Here is a 27,495-nt window from a genome sequence, read left to right as displayed (position 1 = left end):
TTCCTTAGAATTTTTAGTTTACATTTTTTGAGCACTTTTTGATTTTTTCGATTTTATTACTTTTGTTCTGCTTTTAAAGTCTTGCTCAAGTTCCTTTTAAGATTCTTCTATAAATTTAACAATAAAATGGTTTGTTTTTTGGACGATAAATAGATGTAATTTATCCATATCCATGGTTTCAATGATCAGTTCATATATTTCCATCCAAATTTCAGAATCATTTATCAACTTTTTTCCAGGCACTTAATGTAACTTTTTATATTCTCCAGGCATTTTCAAATTATTTATAATTTTCTTTCAAGCACTTGAGGCAACGTTTCATATTTTTCAAGTCGTTAATTTATTATTACGTTAATATAAAAAATCACAGAGGCTTTTATTACAATTTTATCACAAATTACGAAAGATAAAACCAGTGAGTCTAAGAATCCAGGAACTGCATTTAGATACCTGTTGATATTGATATCCAGGGTAGATATCATCCAGAAAGCTTGCCAATTGAATTACGAAAACGAAGATTAGTTACAATTTCGAAACGACCTCTTATTGCCTTATTACGTGGTAAAGACAAAGATAAAAAATTCTCTGAAAAACTTGAAGAGATTTTGAAGGTTGTCTGAAATTGCTTAAAATGGAATAAACCCAAGCAACACATGATAGTTAAATAAACGTTTATTTTTGGTTTACACCAGATGTACCTTTCTGGCTGAACTCCAACTATGGTCAAGTATGGTATATTGTATACTATTTAAAGATGTTTATAAAGTGCATATAATGGAATGAAATTTTTTTTTCAAATAACTCTACTACCAATGCAGATATTTTTTTTTTAATTTGCATGTGATTTATGCATCAGGGGATATTTTTCGATATACAAAAAAAATAATTTTTACCTTTTATTTTAATTTTATTTTTTAAATCCTTTGCAAATTTGTATTTTTGAGTTTTTTTTAATTGGTATATCTTATTTGGTATCATTATTGTTTTATACACGTTAATGCATTTCCTATTTTTTTCTAGATTTCTTTGTGTATGTAATTTCTTTATTACTCTATAAGATATATATGTGTATGAAAAAAGTATATCGTATCCTACACAGTGGCACATTTATGTGATAAAAAATTTATCACATATTTCAGATGAATTGATCGAATGTGAAGACTAGCTATGTAAATATATGATATACGTATATTCCACAGTATATTAAATATTCCTTGACCATATACGATGGATTAAAATTTTAATAATTTAATTTCATTAAATTAACCTAGATAATAAAAACTTGTCTAGAACCAAAAAAAAAACTTAAATTTTCTCAAAACCTAATGATTTCTTAAAAAACCGAATTTTCACTTATTTGCGATGAAAAATGACACAACTACTATAATTTTCATAGTGATACGCCTTGCTTACGACAAATGAAATAGGGTTATGTGTTATATGTTTCTTAAAACAATTTTTCTTAGGCAATAATTTTTTGCAAAAAAAAACCTATAACTTAATACAAAACTAATGCTATTAGATTGGATATTATAAACGAAAAACGGTGATTTTTCAAAAGAATTTCTTACTGGGCAAATGTTTGGGGTGGGTCGGGGGTAAGGGTTATATTGATGAAATACGATGTTTTTGCAATAATGAAATACGATATTCAATATTTAATTTAAGAACACTGTTAATTGAAATTTGATATAATTTTATATATAAATATTTAGTATAAAAACAGCGTTATTAGAATGGATAATATGGACGAAAAACGGTGGTTTTTCAGAAGAATTTCATCAAATATTTGAGGTGTAATAATCGAGTTTAAAAAAAGATAATATGCAAATCTCGGGTCAATTTTTTTAATGTCGAAATTTTATCCCTTTTGTTAACAGAATCGTATATGACATACGTATATTCTACAGTTTAATAAATATACCTTGACCATATCGACGCCGTCACGACAAAAAGGCGTAAGTGCCAAAAAATCAAAATTGAGATTTTAATTGAAACGAATTCCTCTTTAAACGACTCATCTTTTGGTGTATTGAACGCAAGGGACAAAAAATTATATTCGCTCTAATTTGACCCTAAAGATTTGTAAGCGCCACTTTATGCCGATTTTCCATTAGTGATCGTTTAACTCCCACGGTGAAAGGTGCTCTTACGCCCGGTGCAAATTGTATACCATGGTAAGTATAAATAATTAGTATTTATGGGTTATTTTGACTGGATTTAACTTTATAAGGTGAATTGTCATATTGAAATGAACATTTGTTTGTAGTATAGGTAAAAAAGCCCTTAATTGTGTTTTTGGCGGTTACGCCTTTTGAAACTACAATTTTTAAAAGGCTTAACCGCCATTCTCCCATAAGCAAGTAACACAAAGTTTAGATTAGTCTATCTACTACAAAAGTTAAACTTCCGTTGTAAATTATTGCTTATTTTAATTAATGCAATATTAATTTAAATAATTACATAATGCACGCTAATGTTGTGCAAAAAATAGGTGCATAATTTAACTTTAAAATTAAGTGAAGATGTGTGGCTTGGGCCTTAAGAAACCAAAATGTAAAATCATTAAATTTAGTAATAAAAAATTAATAATAATACTATGTATAATAATTATTATTAGTTATAATTTAAAGTATTAAAAAAATATAAATAATTTTAATTTAAATAATAAACTGTCATGATTGTTATAATAATAAGTTTTTTTTTTCAGATGTCTCGAAGTCGAAAAATGGTTAAAATGGCGCAAGAACAAGTAGTAATTGCACCAGAATCACCAAATAAGGCTTTAGATGATACAAGAACCAATATTATCATATTTAATGAAGCTCTGCAACATGACATTCTCATTGGGGAACAAGGAGAAGGTCCTGTAAATGTTGTTAACTATATCTTAGGTGACCAAGATATTTCTTTTACTTCGTTACAATGTATTTCCGATAAGACTGAAAAATGTGAGACTGATGTTTTACTTGAAACTGACGAAACTGTGACTAAAACTTGTAGTAGTGTAAGATCACGTTTAGTAGACTATTCGGACTCAAACGATGAAGATGCGTGGTATCCAGAGCAATTTAGTGACAAAATACCGTAAGATGAAAATAATCAAGAAAAAAAAAAGGATGCAGCAGGACCATCAACCGAAAACAACAGTCCTTGTGACTCTGACGTATTACCTTCTACTAGCATGTCTTTTCTGATAACAGTAACCAATCTAGTGCCGAATCTACCTCTAGCAGCAATTATTTAATAGAAAGGAAGAAAAAAAAGCAGAAAGTAAGTGCCTTAGAAACAAAAGACTGCGAAATTCAGGTTTATCTCATTTAAATTATAAAAATGAAACAGTAAAGGCCAAGTCTATTTTACCAAATCCCTGTTTGAATAAAAAATGTGTAAACAACTGCAATGCTTTTACGGAGGAGGAGAGATTAGAACTTTTCTCGCTTTATTGGAGTATGGAGAGTTGTGGAAAAAAAAAGTTTTTTGAATAGATGTGTTAATGTAGTACCAATAAAACGCAAGACGACTAAAAAAGAATCATCAAGGAGGGGCCTTACATACCAATATTATTTCATGAAGGAAAGGATGCAAGTTCGAGTTTGTTAACAGTTTGTAATTAACACTTTAAACATTACACAAAAAATAATTAGAAACTCCATTCAAGGAAAACTAAAAGAAAATAGGGACCATAGAGGAAAACATACGCCCAAGCACAAAATGAATGAAGATCAAATAAATGAGTTCGACAATTTTATAAAAAGTCTGCCGAGAGTACCCTCACATTATTGCCGTGCCTCAAGCAATAGGTTGTATCTTTCAAGCGAAATTAGAAATGTACAAAATCTGTTTAGAATGTACGAATCGGTAGTAAAAAGTCATGGAAATAAACCGATTAAACTCTCAGCGTTTAGAAAAATTTTTAAAGAAAAATATAATATTGGAATACACAGACCTAAAAAAGATAAGTGTCTGAAATGTGAAAAATACAAAAATATTTCAGATGTTGAAAAAACTGATTCCGTAAAAGATGACTGCTTAAAACACACCAAAGAAAAAGATGAAGCAAAACGGATTTTTCTTGCAGAGCAGGAAAAATCTTCAAAAGACGGGTTTCTTGTCGTGTCGTTTGACCTACAAAAAGTTCTTTCTACACCACATGGCCCAAGTATGATTTTCGGTTTTTCAAGGAAGTATGCTGTTTACAATTTTACAGTTTATGAAAGTAAATCAAAAGACGCTAGATCAAAAGAGAATAATTTATACACCTACTTATTTCAAGTTGATCGAGGTGGTAAGTTTCAATCACTGTCCTTATTTTGCGATAATTGCCCAGGGGCAAAACAAAAACAAATTCATGCTAAATATGTTGTCATACTTTTTACAAAATTCACTGCATGTAACCGATATTTCAATAACTTATTTAGTAGCGGGGCATACCTATATGCCAGTAGATAGTGTTCACACCGTTATTGAAAAATATACTACATCCATGAACATTCAAGCACCCTCAGAATGGCCTACTGTCATTAGGAATGCTAGAAAGCGGCCTAAGCCATATGTGGTAGTTCAAATGAATTTTTCTGACTTTTTGGATTGGAAAGCAGTAACTTCTTTAAAAAAGATTAAGGCAACAGATGGTACCGAAATTAAAACAACAGATATAAAAAAGGCAAAGCTTTCCAAATTAGATTTAACTTGCATTGAGATTTCTACAAGTTATGATTTAGAATCACAATTTTATAAAGTTGATTGGAGTTGTCGAAAATTACCTTGCCGTGCATATACAAATGAATTACCAATTAATAAATCAAAATATCAAGATCTGACAAATTTATGTAAAAAATTGTCTATTAAAAAGCATTATCATTCCGAATACTTTTCCTTTACTTGTAATAACAAAGTACCTGATGTGCTACCTGAAACCGATATGGAAGATAACAGCAAAGATTAATAGCTTATTCAGATTTACATACTTTTTCTATTTCGCTTTTTTTAAGTTTAGTTTCCAAAGAATGTTTTGTTTTTTTTTTATAAAATATTTTTTTATGAAAAAATAATTTTTTAATGTTTTGCTATTTTCTACTTAGATATTTTACTTCCTTTTAGAAAGAATTTGATTTTATTTTTGTTTTAGAAATGTTTATGTTACTTATTTGTAATTTTTTTTAAATATTTTTAATAAAAACGATTATTTATTATTGTTTCTTATTTTTTTTAAATTTTCATCTAAGCGCCAAGAACTTTTTTTAATAAAATGGGCAAGGGCGTATCTACTGTCTAACTACCATTTTTAAACTATACACATTTTTTAGAGAAGGCGTAAGTCCAATTAGAAAGGCATAAAGACCGTAATGATAGAAAAGATTTTATTAGAAAAGGCGCAAACGACAAAACAATAATTATAATAGAAAACTAAAACGTTTTTTTACATTTTTTTAAATAAAATTCTTCATTTTAAACACCACTTTATCAGTTTGTAAACAATAAAACTTATCCAAGCATTTAGAACAAGCAGTATTAATTTTTCGGATCTCCTGTAAAATTTGCTGGTTGGCACTTTTGTCGTAACGGCGTCGATATACAGTTGATAAATATATCAAAACCAAAAATTTACTAAAAATCGTTGAATAAATATATATTGAACGATAAAATATATGATGTGTTGCCTGGGAAGATACAACCAGTAAGTCTTTGTAAAGAACTGAATGGAAGTAGCTGCATACTTATTAATAACTTTGTTAGTAACGTGACCATTTCCAGATCCGCTTGAGTCTTTCAGAAGTCCAAAACTCTCTCACAAAATAGGATTTCTGAATGGCTCAATATCTTCAATGCAAGTGAAAAATTGCCTGAACAAAGAAAAAACAGTGATTTACTGCCATATATTCCAAACCCGTAAATGAATCTCATACATTATATTATAACAAAAAAATTCCAATATATTCCTCACGCATTAGCGACAATCATAAGGCAATTAACACCCGATTCACACCTCTTTGCACACGAGGAATTCATAATTACCACCCCGCCGTTGATTTTTCGAAAAAATCCAAACAGGAATTGACCGTGCAGAAAAACTGGATATAAGGAAATATGCCGGTTACGAGCCGGTGTTCTCCTATCGGTTTTTCCGCAAAAACCCGTCAACGAATCAATCTATATTCTTTTAATAAAATCGAAAACATGGCCAGAGAAATGTTTTGTCTTTAATTTATTGCGAGGCGAGGATCATATCTCCTTTTTGAGCCGCATGGCGGAGCCGTTCGGCCCGTTTATGAGACGCTATGGTATGAAAATTAATTATCTAACTCGTCGGTTGGTACCTTGGAATTTTTTCTGGTATTCTATGAAGTCAGGAATATCATATTTCAGTTGGATCTGTAAGGTATTCTTTGGCATTGTCTCCGATTGGAGGGAGAGAGATAAATGGTAAATCGAATCAGCAAAAAGTTGCTCTCTTGGGGGTATATTTGTATGCTGGTATGCCCAAAAGTTTTATGGCTTTCTAAGATATGAATTATGATAACCTAATCAGAGTTGTTACGGTATAATATAAAACGTTAGTGTCCAATCCAGGGAATCCCTCTCCGTTAGGGTAAAAACTTCTACTTTTTCTTCACTATAAAATAATAATTTCTTGACTTACATATCTAAGAATATTCTAATAACCATTTTTTCGTCATAATGACATTCTTCGGTATACCCTGTCTTTCTAAAGTGGTATTACTCTTAGAAGCGGTAATAGATACGATATGTCGGTTAAATTCTTGATTTCTTGGACTCGCTGGTTTTGTCTTTGGTAACTTTTAATAAAACTTTAGATTGATCAATTGGTTGCCTTCTTAAGATTTTCTGGTCTCTAATGCTAAACATATTAGACAATAATCCTTGAAATTCTTGTATTGGTTCAGAACTAAGATTTCCAGATTTCCTGATTCATTCTAAGGAAATCCTTACCTTCTTTAAGAGTTGATTTTCGTCTTCACCCTCTTTGTCTTCTTTGCCTTCGCCTTCCATAGCTTTACCGTTACTTCTCGCTCTCTGTTTATTAGATAATATATTTCCAAAATTCCCATTTCGTTTTAAGGAAATCCTTAGAGTTTTTATAGTCCTTTGATACTTTTATTCTTAATCAAGTTGCATTTATAATGTGACAAATTTCTATTTATTTCTACTATACAATAATAACAATAATAATAATAAATCGTTTGGAGTATTGTTGGGTTTACCTATATAAATAGAGGTTATTGTATAGGTTAAGCTCTATAAATGTTAATTTTTATTATTTTTTGACTTAAGTCCAATATATTGAATTGTAAGATTTTTTTCTCATTCTTGTAATATCCGTCCCTTTTTTTTCTTTCATTTGTATCATAGGTGTGTGTCTAACTTTGGTTGTATCAAAATTAGAAAAATCAGGTTTTATTTATTTTAATTTAAATTATAATTAAGTCTTAACTGTACAAACATTTTTTTTCTGTTATCTTAATTATTATTATTATTGTGTTTTAGCGCCCTGATGTTGCAAGTATATTTTGCGAAACGTCGGCGAATTTAAATAGGCTTGAACTTTTATTATATTGATCCCTAAACCCAACAATATTCTAAACTATTTAACTTTATTTGGATCAATAAAATATAAAAAAATAATAATAATATAATAATCTATAGAAAAAAACTTAAAAGAAGGCTAATTTTTTTTTAATGACGAAAAAAGTGTCAATGATTTTTCTCTTTTATAAGATAAACTTCTTGGTAGTTTTACTCGATTTTTTCAATTTTTGAGTTATCTTCTACTTTAAGTGCCGTATCAGGTCTCCTTGACGTTATTTGGACAAGTATCTCTTGATTCTGCACCAAACGGAATTCTTCCTCTACGCTGCTTATAACCGTGTTCATTGATGGATGTTCGTCAGCCAGGAAACCCGCTTTCTTCTTAATCTAATACGTTCTTCTACTTTTCGCATCATGATCAACTGTAAGATTCTGTATCGCTCTCCTCTGAAGACATGTCCAAGATATAGATTCTCTTACTAACTGAATTTAGTAGCATATGTGTTACGTGTGTTAGTGCCGTTTTGATGGTCTGCATAGGTATTTCTCTGCATTCCGATTCGCTGATATAAACATATATTCAACGCTTCTAACCGATTAACTGAAATCCATATGTAAGATTTTATCATTCTCTGGTGTAAATTTAAACTCGGATTATCATTGAAGAATAGTGGTTTACTATTCTATATCTTATTTCTCTATCTGGAATTAGATTTTTGATGATATAACATCCAACATACTTAAGCAGGATTACTCTGTCTATATTTTTCGTATCAATCTGCATTATCAGGATGTGGTTGTCGACTGAACACTATAAATTTCGTCTTGTTGATATTTATGTTAAGCCTCATTTCTTATTCTTCTACCTTTACACAGTTTGCAACAGCCTGCTCATTAATGAACAATTTAGTTTTAAGGAGAGGAGGTCTACTATAATGGCATTAAGCAAGGTATATGAGGGTTTAGTTAGGAAAGGATGACTTCATATAGGAGCAACCCTGTATGACTGTATTTCTTACGGCATCTTAATTTCTAAGATGGGGTTTATGGAATTTCTCAGTCAAGCTGCAATTTGATCAATAGCAATCTAGTCTAATGACCGATGGTTTTTTTGGTTTTTCCAGGTTTAATTGCAAATAAAACTTCACACTTAAGAATTTCTGGTTCTCCTTTTATATTAGCATGATCATCAAAGTTGGATTCATTCGGTCTATCATAATTAAACAGCTCATTTATCCACGGATTTCTTGCTCCTCTAGGATATTTTTCCCTTCAGTGCATACTAACGTATCAGTGGTGTTTTTATTATATAAACCTCCCACTTCTCTGACTTTTTTAGACATCTTGAAACTGACATGTTTATTCTTCAAATCTTTCATTTCCTTACACTTTTCCTTCATCCGGTTTTTTTGGGCGATACAAATTTTAGTTTTATTTCCTTTTGTCTTTCTTGGAGGCTATATTTCTTGCAGATGACAATACTCCATCGAGTACAACTACTTGCGAACATCCACTCAAATAGGAAAGCAACATTTTAATAGACTCTTGACTAAACTGATAGCATTTAAGTTTATAGATTAGTAGATCATGTGAAACACGATCAAAAGCCTTGTTTAAGTCACAGAATGCTGTATTCAAATATTGTTTCCTATTAAAGGCACGAGAAATATAGGATACTAAATCTATTAGTCCTGAAGCTGTACATAACACACTTTTCCAAAATCTTGGATAAAATCGCTAATAGTACATATCGGTCGGTAATTTAATATATTCTTGTAATTTTCCTTTTTAAATAGTGGAATGACTCAAACCTTATTCCAGATGTTTGGAAGAGTTGATTCTTGAAAACACCTATTTATTAGTTTTATAATAGGCAACAACAATAATTTCTTGACAATTTTTAGTACTGTTACAGAAAGCAACCTTTACTATTTTTATTTTTTATTTGTTTAAAAATTTCACGAGCTTTTGATGACACACATTATCAAAGACCTTAGGAAGATGCACAAAGATGCCCAAACCCTTTTTACTGCTGACAAGGTCGGATTTAACAAAGTTATTAAGGTTAAATATAGAATTGTTAGTACTAACAACATATTAAAAAGCATACTGGTTTTTATTTTAAAATTTTAACATTTAATCAAATAATTTCAAAGTTTGTATTGTTACTGGAGTCATTAGCTGGTAATTCCAGTTTTATTTCTTTATTTATTAATGTGCACTATAATTGTTTTTTTTTAACTTAAAACAGAGCTCTAGATAAAGGTTTGATTTATAAAGTGCAGAAGAAGAACGAGTAGATACAAATGAAAAATAAGTTTATTTTGGCTCTTTGGCCTTAGAAACATATTTTGAGTAATACTTTTATTTTTAGGTAATAGATAATTTTAGCTTTTTTAATAGAAGTTATAATTGCGCTGGTGTGCCAAGGTTTAATTTTAACACGTTTTTTTAATTTAATAGTTTCAGATGTTTTACATACATGATACATGGCACTTAAAATTTTGCAAAACAAATTTTATGCTGTTTGTGGATTTTTTTCCGTAACAACAAAAGTTCAAGATTTTTGACTTCGCAAGTATTAAAATTTTTTGCGGTAGAATTTTGTTTTACTCTGATCAATAATTATTTCTTGTTTTACTCAGTAATAAAATGTCAGTATTTTGGAGGTCACAGGTTTGTAAAAATATAAATATTTCATCAAAAACACTCTCCAACTTTATATACATTGAGATGTAATATTTCCAGAACTTTACTTCTGTCTAATCTCTTCTTAATTTTTAATTCATCTACCTCAATGATGCTTTGTGAGTGTTCAAAATCGAATTCTGTTTCCAATACCAGTACTCCAGCAATATCCATCACAATTATGATAGAATTGCCTTCGTTTTTTATTTCATACATTTTTCTTATTTACGACTTACGGTTTAGCCATAAAATCAAATTAAAATAACATTTAAAACGGGGAAAGATACCGCTCTCATGGCCGACATAATGGAATGCAACAAACACCACAAAACAATAACAAATTTACAACAACGGAGGAATTTTACAAGAGTCAAACCGCGACATTTAGCCACAAGGCACGTTTCGCCTATGAAGTTCTTTTTGCGGTAGACACAACAATCGTATCGACTAAACACTGTAAAACGGCTCAAATAATCAGCAATTTTATTTTTGTTTTTTTTTTATTTCAGGTGCAACACTACATCTTGGTGGTGCAAGCTCAGGATTCTGGAATTCATCCGTTGTCCAGTACTTTGACCGTTTATTGTAACGTACTGGATCTTAACGATAACACGCCGGTTTTCGATCCCATGTCTTACAGTAACGAGATTTTCGAAAATGTTACTGTTGGCACCGATATTGTGACTGTTAGTGCTACAGATTTGGATTCTGGTAAGTTTAGATTAATTAAACGGATTAGTGGCTACACGCTAAGAACCTGAAAATCTAATAAGAATTTAAGTTAGTTACCTATTATTTTGTTGGGTATTATGTCACTGTTTCAGTAAATGTCAATTTAGAAAATAGTATCTTATACGCTCAATTATTGAAAAGAACAAAATAAATAGACGTAACACTGTAAATCTAACTTCTACTTACTTAAATTTAATATGTAAATTACCTACTTGTATACTGCAATAAAGCAACAATACCTAAAAAAGTAATGAAAAAGTAAAGATTGGAAGGTCAGCGAATTTTCTGGATTCATGGTCAGCTGTGTATATAAGGAGTAATATCACCGCTGGGAATTAGTTGACAGTTCAGTGCAATCAAGTTCGGAATTTTGGCGCGATATTTAAATCGGATATAAATAGGAGGAAATAATACGGTGAAAATAAATATTTCTAGTAATCGCGTTTCGTAATGAAAGTGTGTAAATAAATCAGTTGACTATTTTCATGAACGGGAAAAACGCTACAATACATACACAAGTAGATTGGCTAGATTCTACAGTTTGAAAGCCAAAAATTTTATATCTTTAAAGATAATTTAGATGTGAATATCATAAGTTAACCTTATAGCCTCTAACAAATCTATATGCACTGGTGACCACTCGAGGCTGGCATATTCTAAACATAGTCTAACATAACATTTCTGAACTGGAGATACTACACACCAAAATATAGCGATTAAGCTTAACATGTCTTATACAAATCTTGCAGGATTACGAGATACAGGGTATTTAAAGTTGGAATTTTAGTTTAAAATGTTTTAATAATTTTGTGATTTTAAGTATTCTTGGAAATTAGCGACTTTATGTATTTTGATATGAAAATTGCGAATTTTGTAGTGAATTGAGCATTATTTATACAGGGCGTTAATTACGCCCCTAGTTATTTAGGTAAATTACAACATATCTTTTTTGTCTAATTAGTTATGACTAAAACGACTAGAAAATCTAAAAAGGTACTCTATCAGTTTTTAAGTTATTAAATGCATTTTAAACATTCAGCGTAAAAAATCCTACGCCACCGTTATTACATTGACTTTTTTTCCAGTAAGCTTATGTCAGCACTTATCAGTTTTTCGTGTAAAAAAATTATATAAAAATTTTACTGTCACTAAGTAAGAGTGTATTATTTGTAGTAAAAATTCTAAAATAAGAAAATGCCACGTCATAATGAATATTCCAACAGTGAAATGCGTGATGTGATTTGCGTTTTTGCTCAGTCAAATTATAGTGGACTTGGTGCAGCCAGAAGGTATTAAGAATTATACCCAAATCGAAGACAACCCAATCACAAACTGTTCAGACGTATTTATAACCACCTAGGCGAAGCAGGGTGTTTTCGTCCTAAAACCTTAAATGGTGCTCCAAAAAATATCAACGTCGATGATAAAGAAGAGGTTTTAGCTCGTATTTCGGAAAATCCAGATCTCAGTACTCGTCGGTTAAGTATGGCAGCAGGAATAATCCAATCTTCTATCTGGAGAATTTTAAAGAAAGAGAATCTTCGTCCATATCACTATACTCCTGTCCAAAATTTGCTACCTTAAGATTTACCAGTTCGCCTACAGTTTGCTCAATTTATGCTAGATAAACAATCCGAAAACCAGGAATTTCTTAATGACCTTCTTTTCACCAATGAGACGACGTTTACTAGACGAGGTGTTGTTAATTAGAAAAACAATTATTTGTGGAACTCCAAAATCCACATGCTCTAAAGGAACGAAATTTTTCAGTATGAATTCAAGATAAATATTTGGTGTGGTGTGATATCTGGTTTTTTTATTGGTCCTTTTGAGCTTCCTCCTAATCTAAACGGGCCCCTCTATTTAAACTTTCTTGAACAACAGTTAAACTCACAGTAGAAGATGTACCACTAGCCATAAGGCGAAACATGTAGTTTATGCAAGACGGGGCGCCGCCACATTTTTCTCTGCCAGTACAGCTCTGATACCTTAATGAACATTTTCCTTACCGGTGGATTGGACGTGGCAGTGAATTTGTTTGGCCACCTAGAAGTCCAGACTTAAACCCTCTAGACTTCTCAATATGGTCGATCCATCGAAGAATTATGACAGAAAATTCAAGAAGCTGCTAATATTATAATTGTTATTTAATATTCAAAGATCTTAAGGAGACGCCTTACAAAGTGTATTGAAGTGGAAGGCGGGCATTTTGAGCATTTACTTTCAAGTTTTTTTTTAATATTGTTACTGATTATTATTTGTTGTCTTTACTGTTGTTACCTAGCATAGTAGTAATTTAAAAGAATAAATTCCTATTAAGTCAATGCAATAACGGTGGCTTAGGACAAGACGATACTGCTTAAAATCACAAAATTATTAAGACATTTCAAATGAAAATTCCAACTTTAAATACCCTGTATCTCGTAAACCTGCAACATTTGTATAAGACATGTTAAGCTCAACCGCCATATTTTGGTATGTAGTATCTCCAGTTCAGAGATTGCCCATTCTTAATGAATCACCCTGTATAGTTCATTCTAATCATATTTCATTTGCAATTGTATCTAAGCAAAACTCTCTTGGGGAGGGCACTGCTTCTAATAAAAAATTATTTAACTGGTAGGAAACCGAAAGTGAAAATTAACAATGCTTATAGCGAATATGCGACCATTACTACGGGGCTGCCCCAGGGTACGGTATTAGGCCCTATACTTTTACTAGCTTATATAAATAAAATTGGTAACATATTAAAAAATTGCAATGTGGTATCATAATATGCTGATGACACAGCTCTGTTATTTTCAGCTAACAATTAGAATGATGTATACGATCTGGCAGAGTTGGGGTTGGACAAAATTTACCGTTGGCTAGGTTTAAGTAAACTCAGTTTAAATTTTGAAAAAACTAATTTTATTGCTTTTTCCCCCACAAATGCAGGTCAACCCAAAGATGAATATTTAATACTCCATGCGTCAACTTGTAGTAAAACCAAAAACTGTAACTGCGTCAAAATTAATAAAGTCAATAAAATAAAATATTTGGGTATAATTATAGAAAAAAAATTTAAATGGAATGAACATGCTGTCTTTTTGACCTCTAAAATTATGGTACAAATTTATTCAGCTTAGAGATATATTAACAGAAAATGTATGCTTATATTGTACAATTCATTAATTAAATCAATATTAAGATATGGGATTGATGTTTGGGGAGGCTTATATGATGCAAATCTGAAAGTTCCATCAACTTGTCAAAATAGTATTTTAAAAATTTTATCTAAGAAACCACGTAGATACTCTACATTGTTATTGTATAAAGAGTTAAATGTCCGTAACATTAGAAATTTGTATACATTATCTTGTTTCTTGTGTTTTCCTAAAATAAATAACAGTTTTTCCTTCGTGTCACATAGTTACTCCACAAGAATGAATTTAAAAGAAAATCTTTGCACACCCAAGTTTAGTAAATCATTTTGTTGTAGATTTATTACATGTTTTCTGCCTGTATAAGTATACAATATAAGTAGTAAGTATACAATATGCTGTCAATTTCTATTAAAAAGCTGGTTATGAAAAGTGATTCAACCAATAAACACCAACAAAATTATTCATATCATCAGCTTGATCACTCTCCTCAAAACAAAAAAAAATAGGTATTTATTTAGCTTTAATTATTGGACATAATATTGTTTATTGTACTTATTAATTATAGTTATAATTATAAAGTTTTAAGGTATATTTTGATTTGATTTGATTTGCTCTCAATAACGAGACATGAAAAAAATGCATTTTTGAAGGATTTTTTGAGTTCTACATATTGAAAATGTTTGAAACAGTGAAAAAAAAATTATTTCAGGACGAAATTTTGGAAAAAGTAATTTAAGGTGATTTTAGCACCCTCTATCTTCGGCGCATTTGATTTTACAGAAAAAAACGTAGTATAAAAATTCTAGGCAATTTAATTATAAACATTTTTTGTTTCGGACACTTTTCCCTTAACCCACGGTTTCCCTTAACCCACGGTTTTTGTGAAGAATCGATTACAATAAAATTTTGAGTTTTCCAAAAAGTATGGGGGATCGCAACTTTTTGTTTTTGTGCTTTTAATAAGGAATTGAACTTTTAAAAGGAATTTAATGGTATCAAGTATTCGCTTATTTTTGCCAAAAAAAGTTACAGATTGATCGTACTAATAAGCCAATAGTCTTCGTCAGAACTTGAACAATTTACCCACAAAACACCACGTTTAATTTAATTTCTTGACGAAAATTTTTGCTGTTTTTATGAATTTAATTAATTTGCTTGGTCACGTATTAGGCGCAATAATTAAATTATTTTAAGCATATTTTTCGGATTTTTATGGAATACCATGACAACAAGAAATCGCCTTTCTTACAATATTTAATTATTTTTATTTAAGTTTTAAATACATTTTTTGTTATTAAATGGATACCACAATTCAAAAAATCGACCTTCTGAATATAATTGTAATATCCAATTTAAGGGATATTTTAGTAACCAGTTCTACGCGTGGAAGAAATGAACAAAAAAAAACACTTTGAGGAACATTTTACTACATTCTATTACAGCGACTTTTTAATAATAGCACTCTCTTAGTTCTACCAACTAGTTCACACTAATACAGTGGAACCTAATTACCTCAATCATACGATGTATACATTCAAAGATCAAACATGCACACTCAGGCATAAACTATCTAAAAAATATTAAATAAAATTTCATAATAACTATTCCTAAAGTAAACCTATAACAAAAGCTGTCCTACATATTAGGAGATAATAAAATACAATTTGTTTAGACTAATGTTAAAATATGTTCTAAATCTATGTTACATTTATTACTACACCTACTACACTCTGGGGGAGAAAAAAGAAAAATGTTTTTATTTACCGAAAATATTTTTCTAACCATATGACAGTTTTTTAACACTAAAAGTTTCATACCACTTTTAATTGTAATAAAGCTATACGTTATTTTAAGTATCTCCCTATCTATACTTCTTACGTTATCTTACGTTATCTCCCTATCTCAGCTTCTTTTGCGCCCATTATTGCGTCTTTTAAATTTTCATAATTTCTGGCCTTTATAATAGTTTACAACTCGTCGCTTTTTAAACCATTGGCAAATGAATTAATGGCCAATTTTTCATTTATTGGTTACAAAATTTGAACTACCCTATCATCGTTATCCGCTTGCGCCAACGTCAAATCAACCAACAATTCTTCTACTACTTTAGCAAATTCTTCACCACTCCTATTTTCTTGTCGAACATTGTGTAGTTGACGTGAAATTGCCGCTAGTGCCTTTCTAGTCAACAAATTGTTTTTCATATCTGTGATTAATTCTTCAACCGTATTATACTGCGTTTTAAATCGTAATTTAGCACTTGTAGACACCCTTGCTTTCAAAACATACTTAATTAAATGTGATTTCTCACTGGCATCTAGAAAATCGTTATATAAGTCAATAGTTTCAACCAACTTTTTGTCACGTCTTCCGTACCATCTATACTTGGTAGATGGACACGGCTGTTCTTAAATCAAATTTCCATGACATGTTCCTAATGACATATCATAAGTATTACTACCCGAACTAGTAGTACTACCTGGCCTAGCTACTTTTACCCAACTTATTAATAATAACCTACTATTTTTTAAAATATTTCTGATAAAACCTATACTTTCCTCTATTGAGTCATTCGTTTAAGCCGTTTCAGAATATTTTTCTCCTAACTCATTAAATTTAAGTTCTAATTTTGCTAAATATGAAAATAACTTATTGATTCTCTCTGGCTTTCCTCGTCTATCTTTCGACTATTTTTTAATATTATCATAAAATTTACTAAGTATATCCTTTAAATCTAAAAATTCCTTAACAATAGTCATTTATCTAATTTCCTATACAAACATAATAATTAAGATAAAGTATAACATTAAACGACTTACTGCTACACTTTTATTCCATTCCGTCCCATTCCTTCACTCCGTAACCTACAGAAGTTCTTGGCTGGCTCTGATTTCTCTCCTTATCTTTTTTTCCAACATCTTTTTGCCTCGTCGCACCAAAACCCAATGACCAAAATGAGACAGAAGGCTGATATGCCCAAACCTCACTTTCCTACAGGAACATCGGCCGTTAGGCCACCACTATTACCAGCTTGCGTTACTATCATTTCTTCCTTAGATTGATTAGTGCCCATTTTTTTAAAATATGTAATTTTTTGTTGCTCTAATTAAAAAACTTATTCATCCTTCCAATACGACTGGCAGGATCGCCATGTAATATTCAGTTTAAGGGATATTGTAGTAACCAGTTCTACGCATGGAAGAAATGAACAAAAAAAAAACACTTTGAGGAACATTTTACTATATTCTATCACAGCGACTTTTTAATAATAGCACTCTCTTAGTTCTACCAACTAGTTCACACTAATACACTGGAACCTAGTTACCTCAATCATACGATGTATACATTCAAAGATCAAACATGCACACTCAGGCATAAACTATCTAAAATATATTAAATAATATTTCATAATAACTATTCCTAAAGTAAACCTATAACAAAAGCTGTCCTACATATTAGGAAATAATTAAATACATCTTGTTTGGACTAGTGTTAAATATGCTATGTTTTTTTTTTAAATTTTAATGAGTTTTCTAAATTTTAAATAAAATGTTAGTCACTCATTGGGACCCACAACTGGTAACCTCCAGGATGGAATATCCTATTGTAACATAAATATTCTTGTGCATAATTTAAGAGTGGATGCAGGCCTATTTAATAAAAATCATTTTGAAGTGACTCTTTACAAATATACAGAGAAAAATAAAAAAGAAAACGGTGGTGTATCAATGCAGAAAACACGTTCCCGAAACATAAATTAATTTTATGAGGGTTCGGAGCGATCATTTCGAACAAAACCGGGTCTCCGGGTAAAATGTTTATGTAAATGCGGACAAACGACCACTGCGGGGAAAAAAATCGTTTCTTGGTCCGGCATTTGTGAAAGGACGAACCGCTGGGCCGCTGGGTGGACCCCGTCACAATTGAGATGTTTTTCTGAAGCCGACCGAAAAATTATGGACCCGGTGTGGGTTTTCGGCTGGTGTTACACGACAAATTTTTCGGTATTTATTATCGGGATGTGGACTTTTTTTTCTCTTTTTTTTTGTTGTTGTTGTTGTTGCGAAAGAGTTTCTGGTACATTTTTGCATTTACTTTCAAGTACGCCTTTGACAGACGAGAAAGAGATATTCGCTGTTTTATGGACAATTATTCACTCTCGAAAATTTTTACATAAATAACGTTGAATAAACAAGTAGAGTCGCTTCGCTCCTATATTTTTGGCCCGTGGGTTAACGTTTTGCCTGTGAAAAGCTTTAAATAAAGAATAGTATTTTATTAGAAAATGTTAAACCATAAAAGACTACAAAAAAATAACTTACTTAAATCACTTGGTTACAACAGATAATTAGGGTTTTATTGCGGTCAAAAGATCAACGGTATATCTTTGAGTGAACTATAATTTGTTAACTACTTTTTTCAGGTTTAAAACGATCATTAAGTTTAAAAGGTCATATAGTGTATCCACGCTTATTTACGCCCCGAAATTGGGAAAGTCCCAGTGATTCAGAAGGGAATAAAATGGGTTTTATTACTCTTCCCAAATTTTGAAAATACTATATATATATATACTCGCCGGCACAAAATTCCGCCACCCTGAAATATTGGCCAAGTTTGATGTTTTATAAATTTTTTATTTTTTATCAGATTCTCACGATTTTGCCATCAGTTTTTAGATACATTTGTTGTGATTATTTTTTAAAATCATTTTGTAAAGTAGCATTTTTCGATTAGGCTATATTATACAGGAGTAAAACAAACTGTTGTTTTTTCTCGTAATTTCAAAAGACCCTGTAGGAAAATTAAGGTGGATAATTCTGTTTACATACTGTTCCTTGTAATCTTTGATGTATTCTAAACATTTCGATTTTTGATTCATTCCATTATCTCATTTCTGCTGCGAGCTGCAATTTTTTTATTAAAACGCTGATTTGAAGCTTATTTTTAAATAATTAATGTCAAGTTTTTGGTTAAAAATTATCGACGTTGGCTAAGGACGCAATTAATGTGACATAAAGTTTGACAGTGTCACTATTATAATTTGTTGTGTGTCAATATGGTATTAACTCCAGCAGACGTGGGTAGAATTGTTGCTACGGCCATCCTCTAGATGGCCGTAGCAAAAGTTATGTCGCCCGTACTCTGAGATTTCCGCGGTCTACAGTTCGAGATGCCTGGAATAGGTATTTACAGACGGGAATTTTTACTAGACGACAAGGCTCTGGCAGAAGGAGAATGACCACTGCACCTGATGATCACTTTGTCACCATTAGTTCTTTAAAAGATCGAAGATCTACTGTTGTGTGTCTAAAAAATGACTTGCGAATACTTCATGGAGTAAGTGTAAGTGAAAGAACGATACGTAGAAGATTAGCAGAAGCTGGACTTTATTCACGAAGGCCAGCAAGATGTCCACAATTACTTCCTCGGCATCGACAACACCGACTGAGTTTTGCAAGATCGCATTTTGAGTGGACTCTAGAACAGTGGGCAAACGTACTATTCACAGATGAATCCAAGGTTTGTTTAAGGACACCGGATGGTCGTGAGCGGGTACACAGACGTAGAAATGAAAGACATGCTGACTGCACCATTTCAGAACAAATCTCATATCGTGGCGGTTCAGTCATGATTTGGGCGGGTATTTCTACCGAAGCATGCATCCTTCCAAATCTTGTATTTATTGAAAATGAAGCTCTAACCGCCCACCGTTACATTGAGGAAATCCTTCAAGAAGTTGTTGTCCCATTTGCTCCATTCATTGGGAACCAATTTACATTAATGCATGATAATGCTAGACCTCACGTTGCACATGTAGTGAGCGAATATCTGGATGAAGTTGGACTCCCAAGATTGGAATGGCCCGCATGTAGCCCGGATCTCAACCCAATAGAACATCTTTGGGATCAACTTAAAAGGGCCGTTCGTCATCGTCCTGTACAACCACAAACCTTGCCAGACTTACGACTAGCGCTGATCAAAGAATATGAGGCTATTCCTCAAGAAAGAATAAGGAACCTTATTCATTCGATGCCGCGAAGACTGCAAGCTGTTATTGCCGCGAGAGGAGGAAATACACGCTATTAAAATTGTTTTTTTAATTAACTTTATGATATACCTAGTGTTTGTTTCTCCTACACACAAAAAAATCTGTCGTTTTGTCAAAAACTTATGCTTTGATTCAATGACTTCTTACAATCAGTATTCTTCAATTACAGTAGAGTTTTATTCAACTACAAGTCTAAATTTGGTAACTAATTATATCATATCTTGAATTCAATGACAAGATGTTATCGGATTTTAATGAAAGATTTAATTACAAGGTTTCATTGAATTAAACGGGTACTTTATAATTGATTTGAAAATATTTTTTTTGCCTTAACTTTATGGTTCTTTTGTTAGGATCGCATGTTGAATTGTTTTAATGCCTCATGTTGTTTCATAGATTACCAGTGTAGTGCATTATAAAATAATGAATTACAGAATGTATTTGAATTTTGTCAGATTCGTAATTGCCCCAATCTTAACTACAATTGGAAGAATTTAATACATTAATTGTCAGAATAATTAGTAATTTTGCAAAAATTGCTCATTAAAATTGAGGATATTAAAACTTATAATTAATATTATAGGTATCTGGATTCAAATCAATTACAATTGATTTTTTATCCGAAATATTTTATTAATTGGTGTGATCCTATACTAAATACAGGGTGATTTTTAATTTATACGCGTAAACTTGGGAAATTATTGCTGATGACAAATAACTAAAAATTAAAAAATATGTTAGTTAAATATTTTTAGATTTTGAAATAATTTGTTTTTTGTTCACAAAAAATTATCAACTTTATCAGGTGGAATTTTGTTTATAAGGGCGATTTTTTTATTCAGTGATGGATTTATTGATGGAAACCGTTAGCATTTAAACCATTTTGATTATGTCAAAGATGTAATCAATTGATTCCATCGCTGAAACAAAAATATCCTTTATAAATTAAATTCCACCTCATAAAGTTCATACAAATTTTCGTAAAAACACAAATTATTTTAGAATCTAAAAATATTTTACCGTCATTTTTTCTTCATTATTAGTCATTATTTTTGTTATCAGCAATAACTTTTCAAGTTTATACATATAGGTTAATAATCACTCTGTAGGTATTTGAGTTAGTAAAAAAGAAATAAGTTCTGCAAAGTTTCCAAAAGTACAACTCATAATCAGATATGCTTTATTACAAATAAATATGAAACATGACAAAAAAAAAACAAGACTTTCTCAATGTGACAGGTAAAAAAGGTCAAACATTTTTTTAGGGTATTACATATAAGTTATACAAAAAAGAAAGAAAGAAAGAAAGAAAAGAAACAGAGACAAAACGTTATGTTTTATATCTATTTGTAATAAAGCATAACTGATTATACACTATTATGTACACTTTAAAATTAAATAGAAACATCGCAAAGCTGAAATGGGAATTTAAAAAAAAATCAAATAGTTAACATAATAATTTGTCAAAAAAAGGAAACCTGCGAATTCAGTTTCAAATCTTATAGACAATTTAAACATAAACTTTTGTTCCAAAAGTCAAAAAAAATAAAAAACATTTTCCTTAATTTCTAAGACCACTAGGAAAACAGGAACAGGAAACAGGCTAGAAATAAAACAGAAACTAGAAATATACAAAACTAAATAAATTTATTCATTTATATAATATATATATTATAATAATATATAAAATAAAAAAACGTGAAAACTGCAACCATGTCTGACATTATGTATTACATACAGAGGTAGGTACTTACCTTCAAAGATTAGCGTAGGTATAAGCTCCTCTAAATCATGTTTTTTTAAAAACTCGTCCATCGTACTATAATTATTAATATTATGGATCTACAACACACAATTTAAATTAGCACGAACACAAATTAACATGCAGGTGCGAGGACGATAATGCTGCTTTTTGAAACAAACAAGCCAAAATGACTAGTAACGACGCGACAGGACACCTCCACACAGGCACGCCGCGCAGATTTACGCTATTTGGTAGATCCAAATCATATACCAATCTACGGGAGTACAAAGTAGTTGAGTTAACGACAAGGATCATTGAAGTTAATATAAGCTGTCTTTGGCCCAATACTACTTGGTAATTCTCTGAACAATTTGGACATTACATTAATAATATGGTGTATTGTGACAGTAATAGTTGTGTTTTAAAGAAAATAAATATATTTTAAATTAATTACTGAATAATGTGTTTGTAGCAAATGATTTTAATTATCAAATAAATAGTATATTTTTTTCAATGAAAAGCATGATATATATTAAAATTACATAAATGCTTTCATTAAATTAATGCTTATATCAGTATTGGAGGGACACAATATATCATTAAATAGAGACATAAAGTATTTAAAATTTAATTGCGTAGCTGTAATTATTTTGAACTTAAGGGTTAAATTGTTTGGATAACATGGAATTGAAACTATTATAAATATATTTAAAACAATGAAAAAACATACAAATACTAACAAATAATTGGAAACACAACAGTATTTTTTTCTGTGTAATAAAAATACGCTTCAAATCAGCGTTTTAATAAAAAATTTGCAGCTCGCAGCAGAAATGAGATAATAAAATGAATCAAAAATCGAAATGTTTAGAATACATCAAGGATTACAAGGAATAGTATGTAAACAGAATTATCCACCTTAATTTTCCTACAGGGTCTTTTGAAATTACGAGAAAAAACAACAGTTTGTTTTACTCCTGTATAATATAGCCTAATCGAAAAATGCTACATTACAAAATGATTTAAAAAAATCACAGCAAATGTATCTAAAAACTGATGGCAAAATCGTGAAAATCTGATAAAAAATAAAAAATTTATAAAACATCAAACTTGGCCAATATATTATGTGGCGGAATTTTGTGCCGGCGAGTGTATATAATCCTTTTATCCTTAATTTAATCGTTTGTTATTTCTCTTCCATTTCTAAGGCAAAATTAATAATATTATTATCTTAAATCTATATTTTATTACAATATTAATATTTTAAGACAAATATTAAAATATAAATTTAATAATAGATATATTTAAATAAAAATAAAGAAAATATATTAAGCTATTATAAATACACACTAGGAAAGAGATAAGATAAAATTATGAGTATCCATCATAAAATTCGCCGTCTTATTGATACCTAAAATTACTTCAAAAATCTATAAGAAAACGTTTCCCTTATCGGCATCCCTTATGGATATAGGATGAAATTAGAAACAATAACAAAGCATACTTATTACTTAAAAGATCGATAATGTCGAACGACATTTCAGTAATTGACATTGTGGGCTGTGAAAAATCCCATTAGCTATAAAAATAGGCTAATATTTGTAGATTGGGTTGTATAAGAATGTCCAAAGCCGAACGATGCCGAGTGACATAGAAAAAAGGTGATAGCGAGTGCTAATCACGCATAGAAAGATATTTTCTTTCTATATTTTTTCTTGTCTATTTCTATGTTTATCGAGTTAGAGAGTACTGCTGCAGGTGTAGTTAGGTCTGATTAGTCGAAGTTTATATGCGAAGGAAAGAGAGAATCAGTTCTTGGGGTATCATGCCTCAAAGAACCATAATGTGTTTTTCCAACGTTCCCAAGATAAGGAGTGCAGGGATCTCCTTAAACTATGAGAGATAGAAAGTTGATTTAATTTAGCGGCTTTAGGTGCTCAATAACATGCCGCTCGCAAATCTAAAAAGTTCAAAGTAAATCCGGAGATATCCGAAAAAAAACGGAATTATTAACTGTTACCGCTAAACCTGGTTTTTCAACACGGAAAATTGAAAATAACGTAGGCGTGAAAAATCCACGGCGCAATTCATTTTAAAAAAAATACAAGCTTCATCCATCTAAATGCAGATTTTGTCAAGACCAGGTAATACAGAGAGGCGTCGGAGTGGTACACGAGAAATTGTCAAGATAATGAAGATTTTCCTAACCAGATCATCTGATCTGACGAAAAACGGTATTTTTAAAAGAAAAAAATCAGCATTATTGGGCCACAGAAAATCTTCATTTGATGAAAGAAGTACGACACTCTTGCAGAAATTCAAAACCAAAAGATGGAGCACCTGCTCATAATGCCAGAGTAATTAGGGAATATCTATCAACTGGATTCCCAAGAAGACATATCAGCACATATTGTAGAGCTCCATGCTGGCCACGTCTTCCCGAAAGTACTCCATTAGATTTTTTTCCTTGGGGTTATGTGGAAAATTACTTTCTACAAAAACAATTTTTAAACCGAAGAAGGCTTTTAAGGGTATAACACGATAAGGAGTGCTATAGTCGGATTACCGAACAAATGGAGTAAATGATGTGCGCGAAATATAGGCCCGCCCATCGATGCAACCTTGGCAGATTTAGAAGAGGAGAATTATGCCTATTTATTTTAAATTATTTTTACGTACAGCTTTGCTTTGTAAGCAGCTTTTTTTTTTAATATAATACGGTCGCTGTAAAATGGATTCAAACCGATTTTGAGGTTGTGCCAGGTTATCAGGTGCCAATGATATGCCAAACGGTCAAATTTTAACCATAACATTTTTTGTAATTTTTACGTATAAATTCGCTCATCCTGGGACACACTGTATATTAAAAATATTTATTACCTGCTGCTTCTGCTGTAAACTGGACTTTTTGCACTTTGTTTTATGCTGGATGCTCGTTATTACATGTTTTATATATGTTCATAATCACGTTTTCGTACTCTTTTCTTGGGGGGTGACAATGGGAATGTACGTGGCGCGTCAGCCATTATTTGTTAACAAACAAATTAACAAAAAAATAAACACAATCTCAACTTTTCAATATTGCGAGGATTAAAATATTCGAATAGCAGAAAATTCAACCAAAACGATCTAAAGCCGCTCGACTAATAAAATTAAATAAAACCCCAAGTCATGAAGCCTATCGAGGCTCTAGGCCACACCTCCGGCGCAGAACGATCACGTGACCACTCCATCTGTTCGGTAACCCAAGTATATTTATGCTTTCTATGAAATCTTTTAACATCTACTACCGACGTAGACTGTTTTATTTTGTACTTTTTATTGGTTATTGTTTGTTAAAGTTGTTAATTTGATTTATTAGTCAGCATTAAATTAGTTGTACTGCGTAGTTCTTAGATTGATTTTTTTCAATAATAACAATAATAATAATAATAATATTCTAAATATTTTAGGCACGAAAACGTCAAAAAACATGTCTCTATGATGACCATTTTGTTTCCGAAGCCTACTTTCCTCTGGGGCTTTGAAGATATTTAATATTGCTTCAAGATCTTTAGTAATACTTAAAAGAGGTCTAAAATATGATTGAACCAGAACTTGTGATACACCGTTGAATTCGGAATTAAAAGCATTTGAATCGAAAAAGCAGGTCCGTATTTGAAAAAAAAAGTTCATGATGGTAGCCCAAAGACGAAACGTCGGATCTAAAATTTAATAACGGCATCTTAAAGAGGGAAAAAAGTGACTAAGAGAAAGTGTCTAAGAGAAAGTATCCGGAACTACTCTACTAGCGGCATCTTATTAAGCACCCAAAGCCGCTAAATTCTTCCCATTTAACCAACTTTCTATCTCACATGGTTACGGGGATCCTTGTACTGGCCCTCCTTATCTTGGGCACGTTGTATAGTCGCTCTGAGCGAGTTACTTTTATGAGTTTTACGTAGTAAAAAAGATTTGCAGAAATAACCTGCAAAGATAACAGATCAACAAATACGTAACTAAACATAACGTAAACAAATTAAGTTTTATCAATTGCATCAACCTTAAATATAATCGCAGTTCCAGCCAATAATAAAGAAGTTATTTTGATACCAAGAACTCAGTATTAAAAATAGGTCAAAAGTAATGAACGTTTTTTAAATAAATACCAAACTTCAACCCAATCGGACCAATTGCAAAAAAGTTACGGTATTCACGTGGCCTGAAGCTCAAATGTCGATAATATGTCAAAATGTATTAGTTGCATCCTAAATAAACCTCAAATACCAAATATCAACCCAATCGGATCAATGGCAAGAAAGTATTAATAAACACGTCACTTTAAAACTCAATATTTTAAAAATTTGTAAATAATCAATAATTGTTTTCCAAATAAACTCAAATGGACTTATATCGTACAAACTAGAAGAAAAAAATAAGGGACTGGTTTTCAGGCTAAAGCATAATAACTGAAAAAATGCAAAAAATGTTACCACATTTTTCATAAAAATCAAAGTTTTTCGTTTATTATTTTAAGTAATTTCTTAGTAAAATTGGCTTTAAAAGCTGGTAAATTTAATCATCTTTAAAATAAGACAACTCTAATGCATGTGGAGGGCTTAAACGTGTTTCAGTGAACTCGTTAAAATTCGAGAATGAAAATTTTGATATGGCTCCCATATAGAGGGGTGAAGAGTGCGATCCCGAATAATATGGTTTTTGTCGATAAAATTGGACGTACAACACGTGGTTAAAGTATCCGAAATCGAACTCCTAACAAACTGTATAATAAATTAATAAAAAAAATACCCCGTATCATCTGACGTTACGATTATTGTTTTTGGGTCCAAGCTATAAAAATCGAGTAAAAAAAGGGAGAATTCGCACCTCAAAAGCATAAATAATCACAAAAAAGCTACGTCACTAAAATCCCGCACTCGTTTTCTGAGTTTCCGTATTCATAGTGTACTTATTGCACCCATTGACCTTAAAAATGTAAATCTCTAAATTATCATCATACAGCGAATTTTCCTGGCTGAATAAAGACGATGTGATAACAAATATGCACATATTCGGAAAATGTAAAGCATTGGGATATCGTCAATATGATTTCCCGAATACTTCCAACCATTTAAGCCTTTAATTTTCGAAATTAAAAAATCGGTTCCGTTCCAATTTCACAATAGCCGCCTATGCTTTTACATTGGATGCTGGACCACAAACTTATTGTCGCAAAACGGCCGGCCCCAGGATGTCGAGGGTATGACTGTATGATTATAGGCGAGTCTTTCATAGCAAACGGCGTTTTTCTGGAAAACGGTAATGTTTAAATGAGAAAGGTTTTTAGTGAATTATAGCCAGATAAATTCCGATGTCCGAGAGAAGAAATGGTTATCGTATGTGCCATAGCTATGGCGGTATTAAGCGTCAAGGTCAAAAAATAGCTTAAAGCAAAAACTGCTCTACGTAGATTATTGTAGAGTATATCGAAAAATAGGATTTAAAAAGGCATTTAAATGCTGAAAGTAAAAAGCCTCTAAGTGCCGCCAAAAAAAAGTTATTAAAGAGAATATGATTTGTGGATCTTGGAAAATATGACCTTTATG

The 27,495-nt window shown here is 31.2% G+C and overlaps 1 protein-coding gene across 2 annotated transcripts in view; it reads left to right on the top strand.

Moving 5' to 3' along the window:
* The window catches only part of LOC126738989 (cadherin-related tumor suppressor), a 452,924-nt gene that overhangs the window by 315,585 nt on the left and 109,844 nt on the right, over positions 1 to 27,495 (top strand). For both annotated transcript variants that reach the window (XM_050444509.1, XM_050444511.1), the window contains exon 11: positions 10,749 to 10,950. In XM_050444509.1, the coding sequence (XP_050300466.1) occupies positions 10,749 to 10,950 (202 nt within the window). The remainder of the gene's footprint in view (positions 1 to 10,748; positions 10,951 to 27,495) is intronic.

This window comes from Anthonomus grandis, chromosome 7 (assembly GCF_022605725.1).
Source record: "Anthonomus grandis grandis chromosome 7, icAntGran1.3, whole genome shotgun sequence".
NCBI classification, from domain to species: domain Eukaryota; kingdom Metazoa; phylum Arthropoda; class Insecta; order Coleoptera; family Curculionidae; genus Anthonomus; species Anthonomus grandis.
Note: the sequence above shows the minus strand (reverse complement) of the source record. Positions and strands in the feature narration are given on the sequence as shown.